The sequence below is a fragment of the Pan paniscus genome, chromosome 19, assembly GCF_029289425.2.
Source record: "Pan paniscus chromosome 19, NHGRI_mPanPan1-v2.0_pri, whole genome shotgun sequence".
Taxonomy (NCBI): domain Eukaryota; kingdom Metazoa; phylum Chordata; class Mammalia; order Primates; family Hominidae; genus Pan; species Pan paniscus.
This window is the reverse complement of record NC_073268.2, coordinates 35,512,636-35,532,493: the sequence shown is the minus strand read 5'-3', so window position 1 is coordinate 35,532,493 and position 19,858 is coordinate 35,512,636. Positions and strand designations below refer to the sequence as shown.

The 19,858-nt window shown below is 43.3% G+C and overlaps 1 protein-coding gene and 1 long non-coding RNA gene across 4 annotated transcripts in view; one reads left to right on the top strand and one right to left on the bottom strand.

Annotated features, from left to right (window-relative positions):
* The window catches only part of PHF12 (PHD finger protein 12), a 46,233-nt gene that overhangs the window by 19,645 nt on the left and 6,730 nt on the right, over positions 1 to 19,858 (bottom strand). The window contains exons 2-3 of one of the 3 annotated variants that reach the window (XM_008965137.4): positions 19,565 to 19,631; positions 2,062 to 2,134 (exon numbers count right to left, since the gene is read on the bottom strand). In XM_008965137.4, the coding sequence (XP_008963385.1) occupies positions 2,062 to 2,112 (51 nt within the window). In that variant the 5' untranslated portion in view covers positions 2,113 to 2,134; positions 19,565 to 19,631. Of the gene's footprint in view, positions 1 to 2,061; positions 2,135 to 19,564; positions 19,643 to 19,858 lie in introns of those variants that run through there. The other 2 variants (XM_055102091.2, XM_003812698.7) reach the window with 2 other exon arrangements.
* On the top strand, positions 1,278 to 19,807 carry LOC130540948 (uncharacterized). Its single transcript, XR_008954989.2, has 2 exons — positions 1,278 to 1,799; positions 19,583 to 19,807. It is a non-coding gene; the product is annotated as an uncharacterized LOC130540948 (long non-coding RNA).

Here is a 19,858-nt window from a genome sequence, read left to right as displayed (position 1 = left end):
AAGATTCCATCTCAAAAAAAAAAAAAAAAAAAAAAAATCAGTGAGATCACTATAGAGCCTCCTGACCTCCTGAATGGTTTTAAAAATAAAAACTTTGCTCAAAATAAGTGACACTTCTTAGAAAGTGGGGAAATGGAAAAAGATTAAGTGTACTCAGTAGGACTGGATATCTGATAGTACATTTTCCTCCAGGACTCCAAATAGAGTGGTCAAATGAAGGTTTAACACTGATCTCCAGGTAGGAGACCTGTGATCTTGTCCTATTTCTGCCACGGATCCCCCTCTGACCTTGTGGTGACTCAGGCTGGTGGGCAGGAATTTCTTCATCTGTAAAATGAGACAGAAAAATCTTTCTCCTCCTCCTCTCAGGGATATGGTGGAGGGAGATAAAAAGGGTCATATATACGAAAGGGATAATTTGGAGTTGGAGTAGGACCTAGTGCTTCCACTACGAATCATGATAGGGCCTGAATGTCAGGAGCTGATGAAGGCCAGAGGATGTATTATTTCAATCCACTTCAGTGTAAATACAAGAGGCCAAAGGGGAGTAGTGCTGGTGATGGTGGAAAAGGCAGACTTGGCACTGGTAGGCAAAGAGGTCCATGTGAAAGGTAAGAGAGGCATCTCAGGAGAAGTGCCATGTTAGAAAAGGGCATACTGTAATCCCCAACAAGTAGCTCTCCTTCTAGAAAACTGATGAAGAGGTAACAGAGGTTTGGAATGAGAGAATTTGGTTCAAACATTGGCTCTGTCAATACCTTTGAGTCCTTGGGAAAGTTAATCTACATTTTTGAGCCTCCGTTTCTTCCTTTCTAAAATGGAAACCTACGGTCAGCATTCGGTATCCATCTATGGCTGGATGGATAGATAATGGGATAACGTAATTAAAACACCTGGCACACGATGGGCACTAACATAATATTTCCTTTTCTCCACCGTCTTTACCCCTTTTCCTTCAGCTCCCCTAAACCTTTTCAGGTCCAGCTTTTTTGAGTGGCAAGTTTGAGAGGGCTCCTAGCTGGCAGGTGCCTCTAACAGGCCCTGCTCTAACCTAATTAGGGATGCACAGGAAAGGATCTTGGAAGGTGGAGAGGCTGGAAGACAGCCTGGTTTATGGAGAAATTTAACTACAGCTGTGGTTAGGTGGTTGACTTGGCTTTGGCTTGCTTTTAAATATGAACCCTTATGCACGTATTTGAAAAATAATGTCTGCTTGTTTACTTTCTTTCTTAAAGGCTGAAACTGTTACACACATAAACCACAATCTTAATCATCTCATCCTGTTTCTGCAACCAAGGAAGTCATCATTCATTGTGACATCATGTTCGGGGACCAGGCAAATAGAGGTGAGGTCACAACATAGGAAAGTTGCTTGGTGTATAATTAGTGTGGGGAGCACAGGGGGGTGGATTACAATGCACAGACAAATTCTAATCCATAGCCTGTAATTTGAAGGTTGGGTCAATCGTAATTTGGGTGCAAGCACACCTACTTCCTTTTTCAATAAGGGAGAATTTAGCTCTTGTTACCCACAAGAGTTCTCAAAGTAGAAAATAATAAACCATGTTCTTGAAGCCAGTACTGAATTATCAAAGCTGAAGGAAGGGAAGCTAAAGAAAGATTAGGCAACTTGGGGTACAAATGCGTTCAAAATCCTCTCCGTCAGTATGCCAAGTCTCTGGATACCAGTGACTTATTTGCCCTGGGGTGAGAGAAAACTCCATTTTCCATCAAGCTGGAGAAGCAGCCTTTGTTTTTCAGCCATGGATAAGGCCACTTATTAGGAGGACAACAAGAAGGTAAGACTACTCCTGTCACTAGTGACTAAACATGGCTCAGTAAGTTAACACACCTCTTCTGCCCATTTCAGCAGCCCATGTTTGGATTTTTAGGCCCTACTGGATTCCAAACAGTCACCATGGGAAGAGTGGGGTGATTCCAGGGCTGGAAGAGACAAGAAGAAGGGACAAGAATGCCTTCAGGGCTAGGCCGTCTTAGCTCTAGCATATCAGTGCTCTGGATCAGGCTTTCTGGACAGTCTTCAGAAAGCAGCATTATTACCTTTCGGCGAACAGTGCACCGGTGACACATCCACTCTCCAGGAGGCAACATTTCTTCACTCAGTGGAGGGTTACTGTGGGGAACAGACAAGGGCAAGACTAAATAACTAGCCCTTTGAGGCAGTAGGAAAAGCCTAGCTAGGTTTGCATGTTCCTAAACTCCTATTGTGGCCAGTCCTGCAGGACTGCTAGGGTTGTCTCCTCCTTCAAAATGCCTAAGTCAGCATCACTCATAATAACCTAAGGAGTGAGCATCCCTTCCCACACCTTAGAGAGAGAAGCCAAATCCAGAGCTATTAACACTGGGTTTGTAGGGAAAGGTATAATAAAATAACTGAGAGGTCCTCCACACTGTTTTCTTAAAGCCTGTTAGTGTAGAGCCAAGCTTTTCTAACTGCTGTTCAAAGCCCTGTCACATGGTCCCACCGTTCCATCTTCCCAGACCCCTTCAGGTGCTCTTCTCACTATTCAAATGGAAGACTTCCTATTTCTTCCTCTAGAATACTCTTCCTTTAAAAAGCTATGCCTGTCAAAACTCTATTCATCCTTTCATACCTGCCTCAATCAGCTGTGATGGATTAAAGACAGCTGCAAATTATCTGCTCTGCCTCCCATCCACAGGTAGTCCCTTTCCCTCCTCTTGAATTGTGCTTGTCTTATGACTTGCTTTGACCACAGAATGCAGCAGAGGTGACAATGTTGCAACTTCCAAAGCTTGGCCTTAAGAGATCTGCAGATTCTATTTTTTAAGAAATATGCTTGGAAAGTTCCATCTCAGAGCCCTGCTGTCATGCTATGAGAGAGGACATGGAGGAGACAAGGTATTCCAATCAACAGTTTTGGGCTGGGCATGGTGGCTCACACCTGGAATCCCAGCACTTTGGGAGGCCGAGGCTGGTGGATCAATCGAGATCAGGAGTTCAAGACCAGCCTGGCCAACATGGCGAAACCCCATCTCTACTAAAAATATAAAAATTAGCCAAATATGGTGGCACATGCCTGTAAACCCAGCTATTTGGGAGGCTGAGGCAGAAGAATTGCTTGAACTTGGGAGGTGGAGGTTGCAGTGAACCAAGATCACACCACTGCACTCTAGCCTGGGCAACAGAGTGAAACTCCATCTTGAGAAAACAAAAAACCAGCTTCAGCTGAACTCCAAGCCAACACGCAGCAGCAACTCCTGCTATGTGAGTGAGTCATCTTGGACTTACCAGTTCAGTGAAGCCTCCAAATGACTGCAGTCCCAGCCAACATCATGTGAAACAGAAAAACCACCCAGCAGAGCCCAGGCAACCCTCAGAACTGTGAGAGATAATAATGAGTTTCTGTACCAGGCCACTGAGTTTTGGCGTAGTTTGTTATGCAACAATAGATAACCAAACAGCTTTTCCATGAGTTCATATTACTCCTGTATCTTGGACCTCTTGCTGCATGGGTTAGTTCTCTTTTGGCACTTCTCATGCTTTGCCCATTTCAGCAGTTCTCTTATTTATTTTATTAGAGGGACTAGGACAATGATTGGATCTCTTCCCTCCTTGCATTTTTATAATACAGAGGTTGTGCACACAGCAGATCACCTGAGATTGGAAGTTCAAGACCAGCCTGGCTAACATGGTGAAACCCCATCTCTATTACAAATACAAAAATTAGCTGGGCGTGGTGGTGGGCACCTGTAATCCCAGCTACTTGGGAGGCTGAGGCAGGAGAATCCTTTGAACTCGGGAGGCAGAAGTTGCAGTGAGCCAAGATTATGTCATTGCACTCCAGCCTGCGTGACAAAACTCCATCTCAAAACAAACAAACAAACAAACAAACCAAAACAAAAAACAGGCCAGGCATGGTGGCTTACACTTGTAATCCCAGCACTTTGGGAGGCCGAGGCAGGCAGAACACGATGTCAGGAGTTTGGGAACAGCCTGGCCAACATGGTGAAACCCTGTCTCTACTAATAATACAAAAATTAGCCGGGTGTAGTGGCACGTGCCTGTAGTCCCAGCTACTCAGGAGGCCGAGGCAGGAGAATCGCTTGAACCTGGGAAGTGGAGGTTGCAGTGAGCCGAGATAGTGCCACTGCACTCCAGCCTGGGCGACAGAGTGAGACTCTGTCTCAAAAACAAAACAACAACAACAACAAAAAAAACCACATTTATGCTTAAGAAATTCCTACCATTGAGTTCTTGGCTAAGTCACCTACTTGGAATGGTATGCAGGAAATTTTTCTTCAAATAATGGGGGAAATGGTTAAAAAAAAAAAAAATTGAGTATTTTTTTTTGAGATGGAGTTTTGCTCTTGTTGCCCAGGCTGGAGTGCAATGGCGCGATCTCGGCTCACTGCAACCTCCGCCTCCCATGTTCAAGCCATTCTCCCGCCTCAGCCTCCTGAGTAGCTAGGATTACAGGCATGCGCCACCATGCCTGGCAAATTTTTTAGTATTTTTAGTAGAGATGGGGTTTCTCCATGTTGGTCAGACTGGTCTTGAACTCCTGACCTCAGGTGATCCACCAACCTCGGCCTCCCAAAGTGCTGGGTGTACAGGCGTGAGCCACTGTGCCCAGCCAAACTTGAGTATCTCAGAGCTTAAAGCTATGCTGTTTTACCATTTCTACATAAAATAGCACTTGACTTGGCAAATTTTCTTAGCTCCCTGTTTCCCCAGAGCCCCAAGCATACATGTCAGATGCCCACCAAGGCTTCACAGCTCATTACTTCCCTTCCTCCCTGTTTCCTTAGTGAAATCTCAGGAGGATGCTTACCAGGAATCAGGAAACTGGAAAAACAATGGCCTGCTGGGACAGATCTCCAAGCCCTAGAGGACCACAGGTGAATGTCACCTGTAAGTCTCCGCTCATTCTAGCCAATGTAATTCTACAAAAGGCCACATCTAAACTACTGAAATGCATGCAAGTAATTTTCAAAGGCCTACAGACTCTGCTATGCTTCAGTAGCTGTCCTATCAAAATTAACCCTGAAGGGTGTCACTTCTGATTCTGTTTCTCATCATTTCTGTTCATCTGCCCACTGGCTTTGTACCAAGATATCCTACATCAAACATTTAAAACATTTAAAGTAGAGAAGATAAGACCCCTGTGGCCAGAACCCTCTTCTTTCTCCAGCTCAATCAGTTGGCCGGCTCCCTACGCAGACCATACTGTTTCTCATCTGTGTCTCTGCTCACTCCAGGGCTGCTACCCACAACTACACCACTCTTCCCTAACTACTTCACCTGGTAAGCTCTTTATCTTTTGAGACTCAAGTCACGTATTCTTTCCAGGAAGCTTTCTCTGAAAGTCTCTGGTTCCCCAGAGCACTTCTGCACCACACTGTATTCAAACCATTACATGTCTGAATCCCCTTCTCCATGCCTCATTTGCCTTTGTACCTCCACACCCTGTACAATGCCTGGCATGTAGTAAGTACTCAATAAAGCTTTAAAGAACTGGGGAACACTAAGGAATGGGCTTCTAGGAAGTGAGTGTAATCCTTCAAAGCTATGAGGCGAGGTAATGCAATGGGGCAGGCAACTGTTTTGTGGGTTAAATCGCACATGAAATTACTTATGTTTTCTAAGTTACTACACAATGAGACGGAAGAGGAGTCCAAGTCCATACTGGCAAGCCTGTACTTATTGAACCATCCCACCTCTACTCATTTTAATCTTCTTTAAACAATTTGATTTTCAATATCGTTTATCTTAACACAAGGTAAAATGCTTAAAACTTGTATTAAGAGGCTCTCAGAAGTAGCATCTTGCTAGTTTCTAAAGGATTACTTTTAGAGTTACCAAGTTTAAGAACACACTTCTGGCCGGGTGCAGTAGCTCATGCCTGTAATACCAGCACTTTGTGAGGCCGAGGTGGGTGGATTGCTTGAGCCCAGGAGTTCAAGACCAGCCTGGGCGACATGGTGAAACCCCACCTCTACTAAAAATACAAAAAATTAGCCAGGTGAGGCGGCATGAGCCTATAGCCCCAGCTACTTGTGGGGCTGAGGTGAGAGGATCACTTGAGCCTGGGAGGTAGAGCCGTGATCGTGCCACTGCACTCCAGTTTGGGCAACAGAGTGAGACCCTGTCTCAAAAATAACAACAAAAAACAAACAAAGAAAACCACACATTTCTCAGAACTCTAGATAATGACCATAGGCTCCTTTTGTTAAGCCTGCCCTAAAGTATGGATAGGGGCTATGAATTTAGGGAGTAGTCCAGGGAAACCCAAGCATTGTCTCCCAGATGAAGACAAAACATTTAAAAGACTGAGGCTATCATTCCTTTTTTTTTTTTTTTTTTTTGAGACGGAGTCTTGTTCAGTTGCCCAGGCTGGAGTGCAGTGGCGCGATCTTGGCTCACTGCAACCTCTGCCTCCAGGGTTCAAGCGATTCCCTTGCCTCAGCCTCCCGAGTAGCCGGGATTACAGGTTGCCCGCCATCACACCCGGCTAATTTTTATATTTTTAGTAGAGATGGGGTTTCACCATGTTGGCCAGGCTGGTCTTGACCTCCTAACCTCAAGTGATCCGCCCACCTCAGCCTCCCAAAGTACTGGGATTACAGGCGTGAGCCACTGCACCTGGCTGAGGCCATCACTTCTTAAGATTTGCTTTTTTTTGTTTGTTTTGAGATGTAGTCTCACTGTATCACCCAAGCTGGAGTTCAGTGGCGTGATCTCGGCTCACTGCAACCTCTGCCTCCTGGGTTCAAGCGATTCTCCTGCCTCAGCCTCCCGAGTAGCTGGGATTACAGGTGCCTGCCCCCATGTCCAGCTAATTTTTGTTTTTTTTTTAGAGATGGGGTTTCACCATGTTGGCCAGGCTGGTCTCAAACTCCTGACCTCAAGTAATCTCCCTACCTCGGCCTCCCAAAGTACTGGGATTACAGGTGTGAGCCACTGTGCCTGGCCAAGATTTGCTGCTTTCTTAGGGACAGAACATGCATCTTGAAATAACAAATTTGAAATGATGGTATCTTGGGAGAAGGCAGTAATATCTAAGATTAGATGGATAGGAAAGAAAGGTCTTAGAAAATGATCATCATAGGCATAGCTGGAACACAAGAATTACCCATCATAAAGCTTTCTCATGACCATGTTTCCTCTCTGCTTCAAGCAATTAATTCCTTTCAAGCTATTTAGAAGGCAGCTTTTCAATTCAAACTTCTATCTTTTTTTTGAGGCAGGGTCTCACTCTGTCACCCAGGCTGGAGTGCAGTGGGGCAATCTTGGCTCACTGAAGCCTTGACCCCCTAGGCTCAAGCAGTCCTCCCACCTCAGCCTCCCGAGTAGCTGGGACCACAGGCACATACCACTACGCTGGGCTAAATTTTATATTTTTTGTAGAAATAGGGTTTCACTATGTTGCCGAAGGCTGGGTCTTGAACTCCTGGGCTCAAATGGTCCGCTTGCCTCTGCCTTCCAAAGTGCTGGGATTACACGTGTGAGCCAACACGCCTGGCTCAATGCAAATTTTTTAAAGGAAAGGGATTCATGAAATGGTTCCAGGAAAGACACTGTCATTGGGGTAAGCTCAGGAACCAATTCTGAAAGAGGCTGTTTTGCTCCATATCAGAAATACTGCTGACAGGGAAAGGATTCCAGGGAGAAAGGAGATTCTGCAGCCTCACGGTACTCATGTACTTATTCTGAGGACTCCCCACCTCAGCTGCCCATCTCAAAACTCCTTCCGCAGCTGGGTGTGGTGGCTCACGCCTGTAATCCCAGCACTTTGGGAGGCCAAGGTGGGTGGGTCACTTTAGGTCAGGAATTCGAGACCAGCCTGGCCAACATGGCAAAACCCTGTCTCTACTAAAAACACAAAAATTGGCTGGGTGTGGTGGTGTGCACTTGTAGTCCCAGCTACTGGGGAAGCTGAGGCAAGAGAATTGCTTGAACCCAGGAGGTGGAGGTTGCAGTGAGCCGAGACCGCATCACTGCACTCTAGCCTGGGTGACAGAACGAGATTCTTCCCAAAAACAAAAACAAAAACCCCTCCTTCCTTGGAAGAATGGTATTCCCATAAGCCTAGTGTGCAACTCTGAAAACAATTACATGCACACCAGAGTCTTTAAATCATGATATGCCTATCAAGAAAAAAAGGCTCTGCCCTCGCTCCCTCTCATCCTCATGTATCAATGAAGACAGGGTCCTGGAGGCCATCCTTTATAAGAAAAAATCATTAAAAGTTAAAAGTCACGTAACACTGAGATTACTCTACCAGAGTTTCAGCTGCTCAGCAGTGAAAACACTATAATGAGACAATGCTGCTTTTGTAAAGACATCAATGTGTTTCTTAAACTAAAGCCTAGAAATAGCATAGTGATAATTTCATTGACATCTAGGTATTACAGTTCACAAAGTATTTTAACAGATGTTCTTATTTGATCTTCACTACCATACTGTGAGATAATTCTTATTCCCATCATACAGGTGAGGAAACTGACTTATCTAAAGCCACTAAGTAGCAGAATTGGAACCCAAATCAAAGTTTCCTGGCTCTTTGAAATCTTGAGCCTAAGCTATTTTTGTTGTTGTTGTTTTGTTTTTGGTTCACTCTCAGGATATGCTTCAGAGCCCAAGTTGTTTTTTAAGAACCTTTAGTAGTCTTCTTATTTCTGGGGTACACAGTGAAATATCCATCAGGGTACCCTCCTTAACCTCAAGGCTGAGCATTTCCTTCTACATCAGTCAATATTTATTGAGTACCCATGACTTTCTCATCAATGTACTAGGTACCACACTGAAAAATGAACGCAAAGCAAACAAATAATCATCTACCCCATCAAAAAAGTAGCCTAGGCCAGGCTGTAGCTCATACCTGTAATCCCAGCACTTTGGGAGGCTAAGGTGCGAGGACTACTTGACCCCAGGAGTTAGAGGCCAGGCTGGGCAACATGGTGAGACCCCATTTCTAAAAAAATACAAAAATGAGCTAGATGTGGTGGCATGCATCTGTAGTCCCAGCTACTTGGGAGGCTGAGGCAGGAGGATCACTTGAGTCCAGGAGGGCAAAACTGAAGTGAGCCATGTCCACACGACTACACCCCAACCTGGGCTTCAAAGCAAGACCCCGCCTCAAAAAAAAAGTAGCCTTGGGGAGAGAGGATCAAAATCATCCATCCACTCAAACATTATTGGATGTTTATTTTAGGCTAGACAATTGCTAAGTGCTGGTATTTCAGACATGGTTCTTGATTTTAGGGATCATGGGCTGGAGATAAGGTGAAAAGGACATGCAGTAATGAGAACATACATAATCAACTACAAACTGATTCTTACCATAAAGACCCACATAAAACTCAATTGCTTATGGATGCCAGAATCAATGAAGAGCCCCAAAGTTTGGACATTTGGTACCTGAAGGTGACATGCGATTTTTTCCTACTCTTTTCATAATTCAGAGCTATTTAACAAATGGTAATTCAGCCAGTGAGCCTTTAAAGACAGTGAAGTTAAGGATTGTGAGGAGTTCAGGAGGAAGCCATAGTTTCAGAAGCAGGTATATTTCTGCATTTTGATAAAATACCTGATAAAAGGAAGGTTCTAGCAGTGGAGACATTTCTTCTGAAAATGAATGTTTAAGTCTGTCTAGAGCACAATAGTGTTTGAACCTTTCTTTTCTTTCTTTTTTTCTTTTCTATTTTTTTTTTTTTTTTGAGATGGAGTCTTGCTCTGTTGCCCAGGCTGGAGTGCAATGGTGCAATCTCTGCTCGCTGCAACCTCTGCCTCCTGAGTTCAAGCAATTCTCCTCTGGAGTAGCTGGGATTACAGGCACCCGCCACCACGCCCAGCTACTTTTTGTATTTTTAGTAGAGACAGGGTTTCACTATCTTGGTCAGGCTGGTCTCGAACTCCTGACCTAAGGTGATCTACCCGCCTATGCCTTCCAAAGTGCTGAGATTACAGGCGTGAGCCACTGCGTCCAGCATGTTTGAACCTTTAGATTCCTTCTGAGAATTATCTGAGTACTTGGGATGGTGAGCTCTGGAATAGTTGTCTTCTATACCTGAACTGGCTTGTCTTGGAAAACTGGTAGCTTTTTAGCCAACAAGCCAAGGACCTCTACTTTATTTTCTGGCTTCAAAAGAGCATAGCCTGCATTGCTATGAGACATGCATTCTTTTCCATAGGCAGAGATGACAGTGCCCTATGAAGACAGAGCTCTTGCAGAGTATCTTCCCATTTTCACTGCTGTTGATAAATTTCCTCCCAGATCATTTGTTAAAAGGCCCTGGCCTACAATTCCTGGCCAGAAAGCGACCGTTCACTGCTTTTACAACTCACTATTTTATTTATTTTATTTTTTTATTTTGAGATGGAGCCTCACTCTGTCGCCCAGGCTGGAATGCAGTGGTGCGGTCTCAGCTCATTGTAGCCTCTGTCTCCCGGGTTCAAGAGATTGTTGTGCCTCAGCCTCCTGAGTAGCTGGGATTACAGGCATGCACCACCATACTGGGCTAATTTTTGTCTTTTTAGTAGAGATGGGGTTTCACCACGTTGGCCAGGCTGGTCTTGAACTCCTGACCTCAAGTGATCCGCCCTCCTCAGCCTCCCAAAGTGTTGGGATTACAGGTGTGAGCCACCACTCCTGGCCCCAGCTCACTATTTTAACCACTACCTGATCTTAAAGACATGCTGTTAGTTATAAAGCTGTTCATAACAATAAAGCCCTAAATCTTCAGAGACTGTACATTCAATTGGAGGGTATGTTTCTCAGTTTGGTGTGGCTCTCTGTGAGGCCTAGAGGGCCTACAAAGTGTTAAGAGTAATATTAACATACAAACCAATTCCTAAAGCCAACCTCTTCAGCATGACTCCAACATACCTAGACTCCCATAAACAAATCCAAATGGCCCATCTCTACTGCTGAGAAGGTTATCTAGATCAGTCTATTTCTGGAGTCATCAAGGAGAAAACCACAAACATACATCCCTCAGCTAACTGTAATGCCTATACTGACAGATTTCTGTTTCAAAGATTCAAATAGAAGCCCAGAGCCAGATGATCCCAACTCTCAGCCCGAGGTTAAAGTTCAGTTTTAATTTAGAATGCCTTGCATTCACTAATAAGGCTGCAGCTCAACACTGCAAGTAGAAGATGTTGGTAGTTGTCATGGTTCTTGGCTCTCTAATTAAGAGGATCTATTTCAAGTCATATACCAGTGTGGTTGATCTGAGTCTAACCTCACTCATCTCCCTCGCCTATTAATACATGTGAACCTGCACGACATTAACATTTACTTCAGATTTAGTCGCTACCAGTGGGACCTGTTGCTCCACAGCACCATGTTAATTATCCATCCAGAACAAGCAGTTTCTCAGTCTGGAATTGGAGGGGAGAGCGGGGGATGGGGGAATAAGAGAACAAAGGGAAGAGGCGAGAGGTAGAGGGAGAGAAAGCAAGTAGATGAAAAATATTTAAGAAAAAGTACACTCCATTTTCTCTTTCTGGATTAACAAAATAATTCTATTTAATACAAATACTTAACAGGAACACTATGTAAATAGCATATCCATATACAATACACCAACAGCCTACTAAGCGGGTTCTCTTCCAAAAGAGGTCAGTCACATGAACTGGTAGGGTCCTTCTTGTCAGAACCCGTAATTCTTCAGGAATCAGAAGCTCTCTAGCCATCTATGGCAGTTTCAGTTTCAGTCAAAATAAAACATCAGTTGGACTAAAAAGAAAGAGTTCACTGCTCCTATCATCATCTGTATGCCTCCCCACCCTTTTTTTTGGTGGGGGAAGAGGTGTTCAGCAAGCAAACAATAGGACTGAGCAGTTTTGATTTTTAATTTCACAGTTCACGGGGCTCATCCATCCATCTGAGGACCACTACCAGATAAAAATCCTGCAATTATATTTAGTCTGTGTAAGACAAACTGCAAAACATAATACATGCTCAGAACTAGCCTACTCTCCCTCAGACTGGCCCTGCGGCCCTCATCCAGCTCAGAAAATGTGTTGATACTAGCCAAAATGGGGAGTGAAGGTGATCATTGAAAGGACCACAATCATGTCTCAGCCTCCTAGCAGCCATTTTGCTCTATAAAGGGACCCATGAGCACAGAGAACCAGCCTTTTATAAACGAAAACAAACTTATGTCCTGGAAAAGCTAAGTGGTGCTGGGTAAAGTTTAATTTAAATTTTAATTTAAATTAAAAGTTGCATTAATACACCCAAATTTTAAAGTGCATGCCTTGAGGGAACAACATTTAATGAAATGTAAATGTCAGCAGAAATAGCTAGCTTCCTCTGGACACTTGTGTGGGCATCAGCTTTTCTCTTCAAGTATGGCCTGTCTTTTGCAGGAAGATAGCTATATTAAAGGATATTAAAGAGATGGAAGGAGAAAATTCATAGGGTCCCTCAACCTTAATCCCTTATCCTCCTTCATCCTGGCTACTGACTCAAACACCACTAATGCCACAAAGTACATAAAAAGGTACAAGGACTGTTGGGTTTCTCATGCAAAGCCTCAGTGAGAGTGTTAAAAAGGAAACAAATGAAGTGCCAGAACATTACAAATGCCCCATTGAGAAACTTAGCTAGTTGCGTCACTTCCACAGGCAAACAATCCTTTTAAACTGGCTGACTGTGCCCCCAAGTTTTATCGCCTTCTATGTAGAGCTGGCTGGTGGCATCTTCCCGGTAAAGGACACCTGGATACGAGTGTTACTAGTTAGTACAGGGAAAAAAGGAAGCAGGGAGGGTAGAGCACTGACAGTTATACCAGGTGTTTGCCCCTGCTAACTTTTCTACAAGCTGAGCCTCAGTCTCAAGGGCCTGATCTATCACTAGCCTGGTTTGGCTATTCTTGCAATTCTGGCTTCTCTACAAAGAAAGATGGGCTGGGGTGCAAACATTTTAAAAAGGGCCTTCATTAATTCACCTCATGATAGATGCTAGAGCCCACCTGTTTTGGAAAAGGGACAAAATTCTGGCCTCAACGGTAATTTTCTCACACTCTTGGGAACATTCCATTGGAAGGAAGAACCAACAACTGCCAACTCTGTATTCTGGAAGAGTCTCAGAGGTATGGAAAACTGGGTACTATTCTATTGCCAAATTTTAACAGACTATCAAGAAAAAAGAAATAGCCAGGTGACACACTTCTTGCAGACACAGCTCAGGAATGTGGGCCAGTTTACAGTTTATATATATTGTACCTAAAATTCAATAAAGGCTCAGAAAACAAAAAATACTAACAATGTATTTAAAACCCAACAAAATCAAGAGAGCAGGTTTCTTTCTTTCTTTTTGAGATGGAGTCTCACTCTGTCATCCAGGTTGGAGTGCAATGGCACCATCTCAGCTCACTGCAACCTCCGCCTCCCGGTTCAACTGATTCTCCTGCCTCAGCCTCCTGAGCGGCTGGGATTACAGGCAGGCGCCACCACAACCGGCTAATTTTTGTATTTTTAGTAGAGACGGGGTTTCACCATGTTGGTCAGGCTGGTCTTGAACTCCTGACCTTGTGATCCGTCCACCTCAGCTTCCCAAAGTGCTAGGATTACAGGTGTGAGCCACCGCACCCAGCCTGAGAGCAGGTTTCTACTTAAGACCCAGCTGCTTTTTCCTAAGGAGGGACTTTGGTTTAATTTACCCTCCCCTGACAGGGTCTATAGAAACAGGAAAAAGTGAGAATAATACTATTTGGGCCATGCCAGCACAGGGATTATACCCCCCTACTTTTACCCTTACCCTCTCCCATCCCCCAATTCTACTCATAAACATCAAAGCTCCCCACCCTACAGGACTGAAGTAATCTCCTGGGCATGCTGTCAAACTGTGCTGTCATGGTTTGACGCCACAGCTAAGTGCTGACTTGGGCTTCCAAAGCCTTCCAGTTATACCCACCAGTGACCTATTTATGAGTTGAACATACTTCTCCAGAGCCATGATTTTCCCCTTTGGTCCACTTTTCTTTCAGATGGTCCCTAACCAAAGAATGATCACCCTAAAGGTCTGCATGTGTACACACAAACGGTGAGCGCTCAGGAAAGCCCTCAAAGAAAGGCAGCAAGCATACAAACCTTGGACTGCGTTATTTGCTATAACAAATAAAATGGAGATACTTTTCTTAACATACAGCTTACTTCAACACCAACAAACTGTAGCCTGCAGTCAGATGTCTGATATCATAGAATTAGGCATTTCCTTTGGTATGACAGTTTGCTAAGTTAAAATGGCTAAGTGTCACCCATGCCAGGCAAAACAGCAAGGACCACAAAGGAGGGATACAGCAAAACAAAAATGACAAAGCAAAACAATGTTTATTAAAAAGCCAAAATTACTGACAACTCTCTCTACATTTTAGATGATGCTTTTGCAAAAAATGGCAAATAAGATCAGGGAAAGTTAAATATAGCCAACCTATGTATCGAACTATGACAAGTTACAGGTTTAGACATATTTAATGAGATTAATGGAGTATAATTTTCACAATTATAATGTATTCTGACCAGTAATTGATGACTGCTAATTGAAAAAGTTCACTGTAGAGTTTCCCTCTAAAGCTGAGAATCAGCAGAACTATGATGGTTTAGTGAACGTGGGAATTAACGAGCACTCAGCTGATCACAGGAGCCTAGGGGTAGTGGAAAGAAAAGCAAGAGTAGGTCATCATTGCCTTATTTCATAATGCAGAGGCTTCTTTAAATTCACTTGAAGCTCTGTGCATTTCATTAGTTTCTCTGCTCTGTTCTCTGCACAAATGCAGACAGGAGAAAAATAATATTCAACATCCCTCTGAGGACCATAGCTGAGTAAAAAAGGTGCTTGTGCTGCCACAAACAGGGGTCCACCTGGAACTCAAGCTTGCTAATAATTCTGAGAGGTTCCCCTATCCCTGCCTGGCTTGGAGGTAAAGTGATGTCTTTGGGCTACCGTTAAATTCAAACCCTGCAGAGAGTCCTCTTTTGCTCACTCAAGCTTATTTCAAAACAAGCCTCACGCAGAGAGCCCAGATCAGTGGGAAAGACTGACGCTACATTCAGGCACGGAGTTGCTCCCTGCCCTGCTGTTACTCTGTATGTCTTTTGTCCTGTCAAGGCTGAGAAACATTTCTTGGGAGATATCCCGTAAAATTTGTCAGAAAACAGGGGAGAGGCAAAAATTAAACACCAAAGTCACTAACTTAAAAGAAAGCAAATGTAATTAGGGGAAAAGAAATTTTCACCTTGTGTTTGTGTTAACAAAGGTATCATCCACTTGGAATAACCCAGATATCATTTTTGTTCCCCAACTACTGTTTACCTTTGCATGTCTCTCATCTGTAATACCACTAGGAATTACACGGCAGTGAGAAGAGGAAATGGGTCAGCCTCCGGCTTTTAAGTAGTTTAGTGAGCATTTATGTAGTACGATTATAGCAAAAGGGAAAGTAGGCGGCAGAGCAAAATGGACTCACTCTCTGAGTGAGCAAGTCAAGTTTTTCATTACTTTGAAAATTGCATCAATCTGCAAGGTGCACGTGTAATTTACTTATTGTGAATTCCACAACAGCTCTATGTAGTAGTCAAGTTCCTTCTTGCTGATGGGTCAACTCATGGATTCCTCCTTTTATTAGTGTCTATTGTATGCCTCAGCTTTTGCCTCACACAAAATGTGCTAAAACCTCATCTTTGTTCTTATTTGCTGAGACTTAGGTTTAGGAATAACCTTAGGCTTAAAGGATAAGGATTTTGATATCTGGAAATGGCAGGCAGAAAAAGGAGTCACATTCTCATTCTTCTTAACTGCTCTCAAGTCCTGGGAAAAGCAGTCAGCTAGTGACCTGTGCATGTGTCCTGGGCATGGTGACAAATCTGCAATACCAAAGTGGCTTTCTGAAATTTGGTCTAGGACTTGCACTGAATACAATGTCCTCCTCTTTCAGGAAACTGGCAGGGGTACAGCCGTGCTCCTGTCCTGTATTCTCTTGGGAGGCACGCATTATGCAGAGGTTCTCTTCTAAGTGTCACTCATTGAATGGCAATGCAGCTGGCCATGTTGTACTCCCTGGGGCCTCTAAGTCAAAGGAGGAGCCCAGTGGAGGGGGAAAACAGACTTTTTTTTTTTTTTTCTGTTCTGGTGACTTAAAACGCTGGACCTTAAAACTTGAATGCATTTCCAGGAGCTTGTGCTGCATTAATATATAAGGGCTACCATAAACCCAAACGGAATCTTTTATCAGGGTGGCCTACTTAACTGCATACCCAAGGAATTGTCCCTGTGTTGGGGTTGGGACAAGAAAGTTGACAGATGGATTTCAGTATGCTTACCCATTATCAAAAGCCCAGAGTATTAATCTATTTTCTATTACTCTTCTTGTGGGAGAAAAGATGTACCCATTTCTGTTCAAGAAGCAGGACAGCTGCATTTTTAGGTAGCAAAAATCCTCTTGGGAGGATCAAAGCAGATGGTTTCTTTTTATGAGCCATATAAAACTGTCCAGTAAATATTCTCTGCGCTCTCTTTATTTACTGTTATCTGGACTTATATAAAGATACAAATACACAGGTGAGTTTGCTGTAATATACAAACAACTTTTTGTTCTTGTTAACTGGGCTCAAAAGACAGCACATTTTAATTGACCTGAAGTTATTTCCACCACAACCAATAAAACTGAGACAATTAAAATCTTTTTTTTTTTGAGATGGAGTTTCACTCTTGGTGCCCAGGCTAGAGTGCAATGGCGTGATCTTGGCTCACTGCAACCTCCACCTCCCGGGTTCAAGCGATTCTCCTGCCTCAGCCTCCCAAGTACTTGGGACTCCCAAGTAGCGTGCATCACCACGCCCAGCTAATTTTGTATTTTTAGTAGAGATGGGGTTTCACCATGTTGGTCAGGCTGGTCTCGAACTCCTGACCTCAAGTGATCCACCTGCCTCGGCTCCCCAAAGTGCCGGGATTACAGGTGTGAGCCACTGCCCTCAGCCAACATCTTCTTTCTTAAACTAGAGTCCTCCAAGTATGAGAAGTGCTCAAACACAGACATTTTCTGTTGTGGCTAGTGGGTGACAGGTGAGCATCCTAATCTAAAGGCAGATGGTGGATTTTTTGTACTTCCTCTAAGGCAACAATACAGCTTTAGACTTCTTTGCTAGGAAGGGACATGCAGAAAAGTTGAAACAACAACATACCAAATCACATCGTAAGGTTCTCTTCACTGGGATGTACCATCCTAACGAGCTCACAGAAGAAACTCTTAATTTACTGACATTACAGAGCTAATATAGGCATAGATATTAAAGTGTGCTTAAATCAACCATCTTTTGCTAGGTTAAGACTAAAAAATAAAAAATAGAGGCTGAGGCAGGAGGATCGGTTGAGGCCAGGACAGGAGTTCGAGAACAGCCTGGGTAACACAGTGAGACCCTATCTCTACAAAAAAAGGAAAAAATTAGCCGGGTGTAGTGGCAAATGCCTGTAGTCCCAGCTACTCAGGAGGCTGAGGTGGAGGACTGCTTGAGACTAGGAGTTCAAGGTTACTGTGAGTTATGACTGTGCCACTGCCCTCCAGCCTGGGAGATATAGCAAGACTCTGCCTCTAAAAATAAATAAATAGGCCAGGTGCGGTGGCTCACACCTGTAATCCCAGCACTTTGCGAGGCCGAGGCGGGCAGATCACGAGGTCAGGAGTTTGAGACCAGCCTGACCAACATGGTGAAACCCCGTCTCAACAAAAAATACAAAAATTAGCTGGGTGTGGTGGCAGGCGCCTGTAATCCCAGCTACTTGGGAGGCTGAGGCAGGAGAACCGCTTGAACCTGGGAGGTGAAGGTTGCAGTGAGCTGAGATCACACCACTGTACTCCAGCCTCGGCAACAGAGGGAGACTCTGTCCCAAAAAAATAATAAGTAAAATAAAATAAATAAATAAATAAAAGATGGGGGAAGTGTAAAGACAACCCACAAAATGGAAGAATACTTGCAAATCATATATGCGACAAGGAACTTATATTTACAACATATAAAGAACTCTCATAACTCAATTAAAAAACCAAACAACTCAATTAAAAATAGACAAAAATCTTAATAGAGATCTCTAAGTAAATATACAAATGACCAATAACCACATGAAAAAAAGTTTAACATCACTAGCCTTCAGGGAAATCTGATTCAAAACCATAACGTGATACCACTTCACGCTCACTAGGATGGCTTTAATCAAGAAGGCAGAAAATAACAAGTGTTGTCAAGGAAGTGGAGAAATTAGAACCCTCCTACACTACTGGTAGGAAAGTAAAATAATGCAGCTTCTTTGGAAAACAGGCAGTTCCTCCAAAGGTTAAGAGTTACCATAAGACCCAGCAATTCTGCCTCTAGGTGTATATCCAAGAGAAATGAAAACTTGCACATAAAAACTTGCACCCTGGCTGGCACAGTGGCTCACACCTGTAATCCCAGCACTTTGGGAGGCTGAGGTGGGTGGATCACTTGAGGTCAGGAGTATGAGACCAGTCTGACCAACATGGTGAAACTCCGTTTCTACTAAAATTACAAAAATTAGTCGGGTGTGGTGGCGGACATCTGTAATCCCAGCTACCCGGGAGGCTGAGGCAGGAGAATCACTTGAACCTGGGAGGTGGAGGCTGCAGTGAGCCGAGATCACTCTACTGCATTTCAGCCTAGGCAACGAAGCTAGACTCTGTCTCAAAAAACAAACAAACAAACAAACAAACAAAACCAAAACCAACAACAAAGAAAACTGGCACCCAAATGTTCACAACATTATTTACAACACCAAAAAGTAGAAACTACCCAAATGTCTATCAACTAATGAACTAATAAATAAAATGTACATCCATACAATGGAATATTGTTTAGCCATTAAAAAGCAATGTAAGTATTGATAAATGCTACAACCAGGATGAACCTTGGAAAGATTCACTGAGCTCCTCTGAGTAATTTTAGGTATCACTTGTACTTTCACTCAGGTTAGCAAAAACCAGTGTTTTATTCAACACATTAATAGTGACTAGTTGAATTCCATTTAAATTAAGATTAGACAATTTATTGAACATTACTGATATAGCTTTCAAAAATACTCCTGGAGGCATACTTGAACTTACCAAGAACATACCAAGAACTTACAACAGACCAACATGAATCCCATCTCCAGATTCAAATGAAAGCAGTACCTAAATATTCCTTTGAACCTTTATATCTATTAAAAATACACAAGTCATTTACAAAGGCCAAAACTGTCCTAATATATTATTAGTGGAGCTATATGTAAAGTACTTAGTGAGCCTTAAGGAACAGCAGCAGATTGATGAGATTACAACTGCATCCTACCTTTTACTGAGTATGGCAATTAATTTTGGGACAGGCCTTAAGTGAAAAATTTCCCATAACAGTACTACTAAGTACTTGCCTTACTTTACACAAAAACTGTAATCTTTCAAGAGTATAACCTCCTTTTCCACTTTAAATATTTCTGACACTTGCACTCATTTCATAACAATTAGCCCCTGAGCCCTACATTAAGAAGCATGCATCTGAACCTGAGTTAAAATTGAACATTACCGTATCTTCCATATTTAGGTGGACCAGTAAGACAACATGACACGTAAGGCAGGAGAATCACTTGAACCTGGAAGGCGGAGATTGCAGTGAACTGAGATCACACCAATGCACTCTAGCCTGGGCAACAGAGTGAGACTCTGTCTCAAAAAAGAAAAAAAACAAAGACAATACGACATACCTAGATTCTAATTCAACACAGAAAATGCAAAACAAATAAATAAATAAAATAAACATAAAACCAAATTAGGTTTGTTTACTGTAGAATCATTTTACTATTGATGGGGCCGGGCAAGG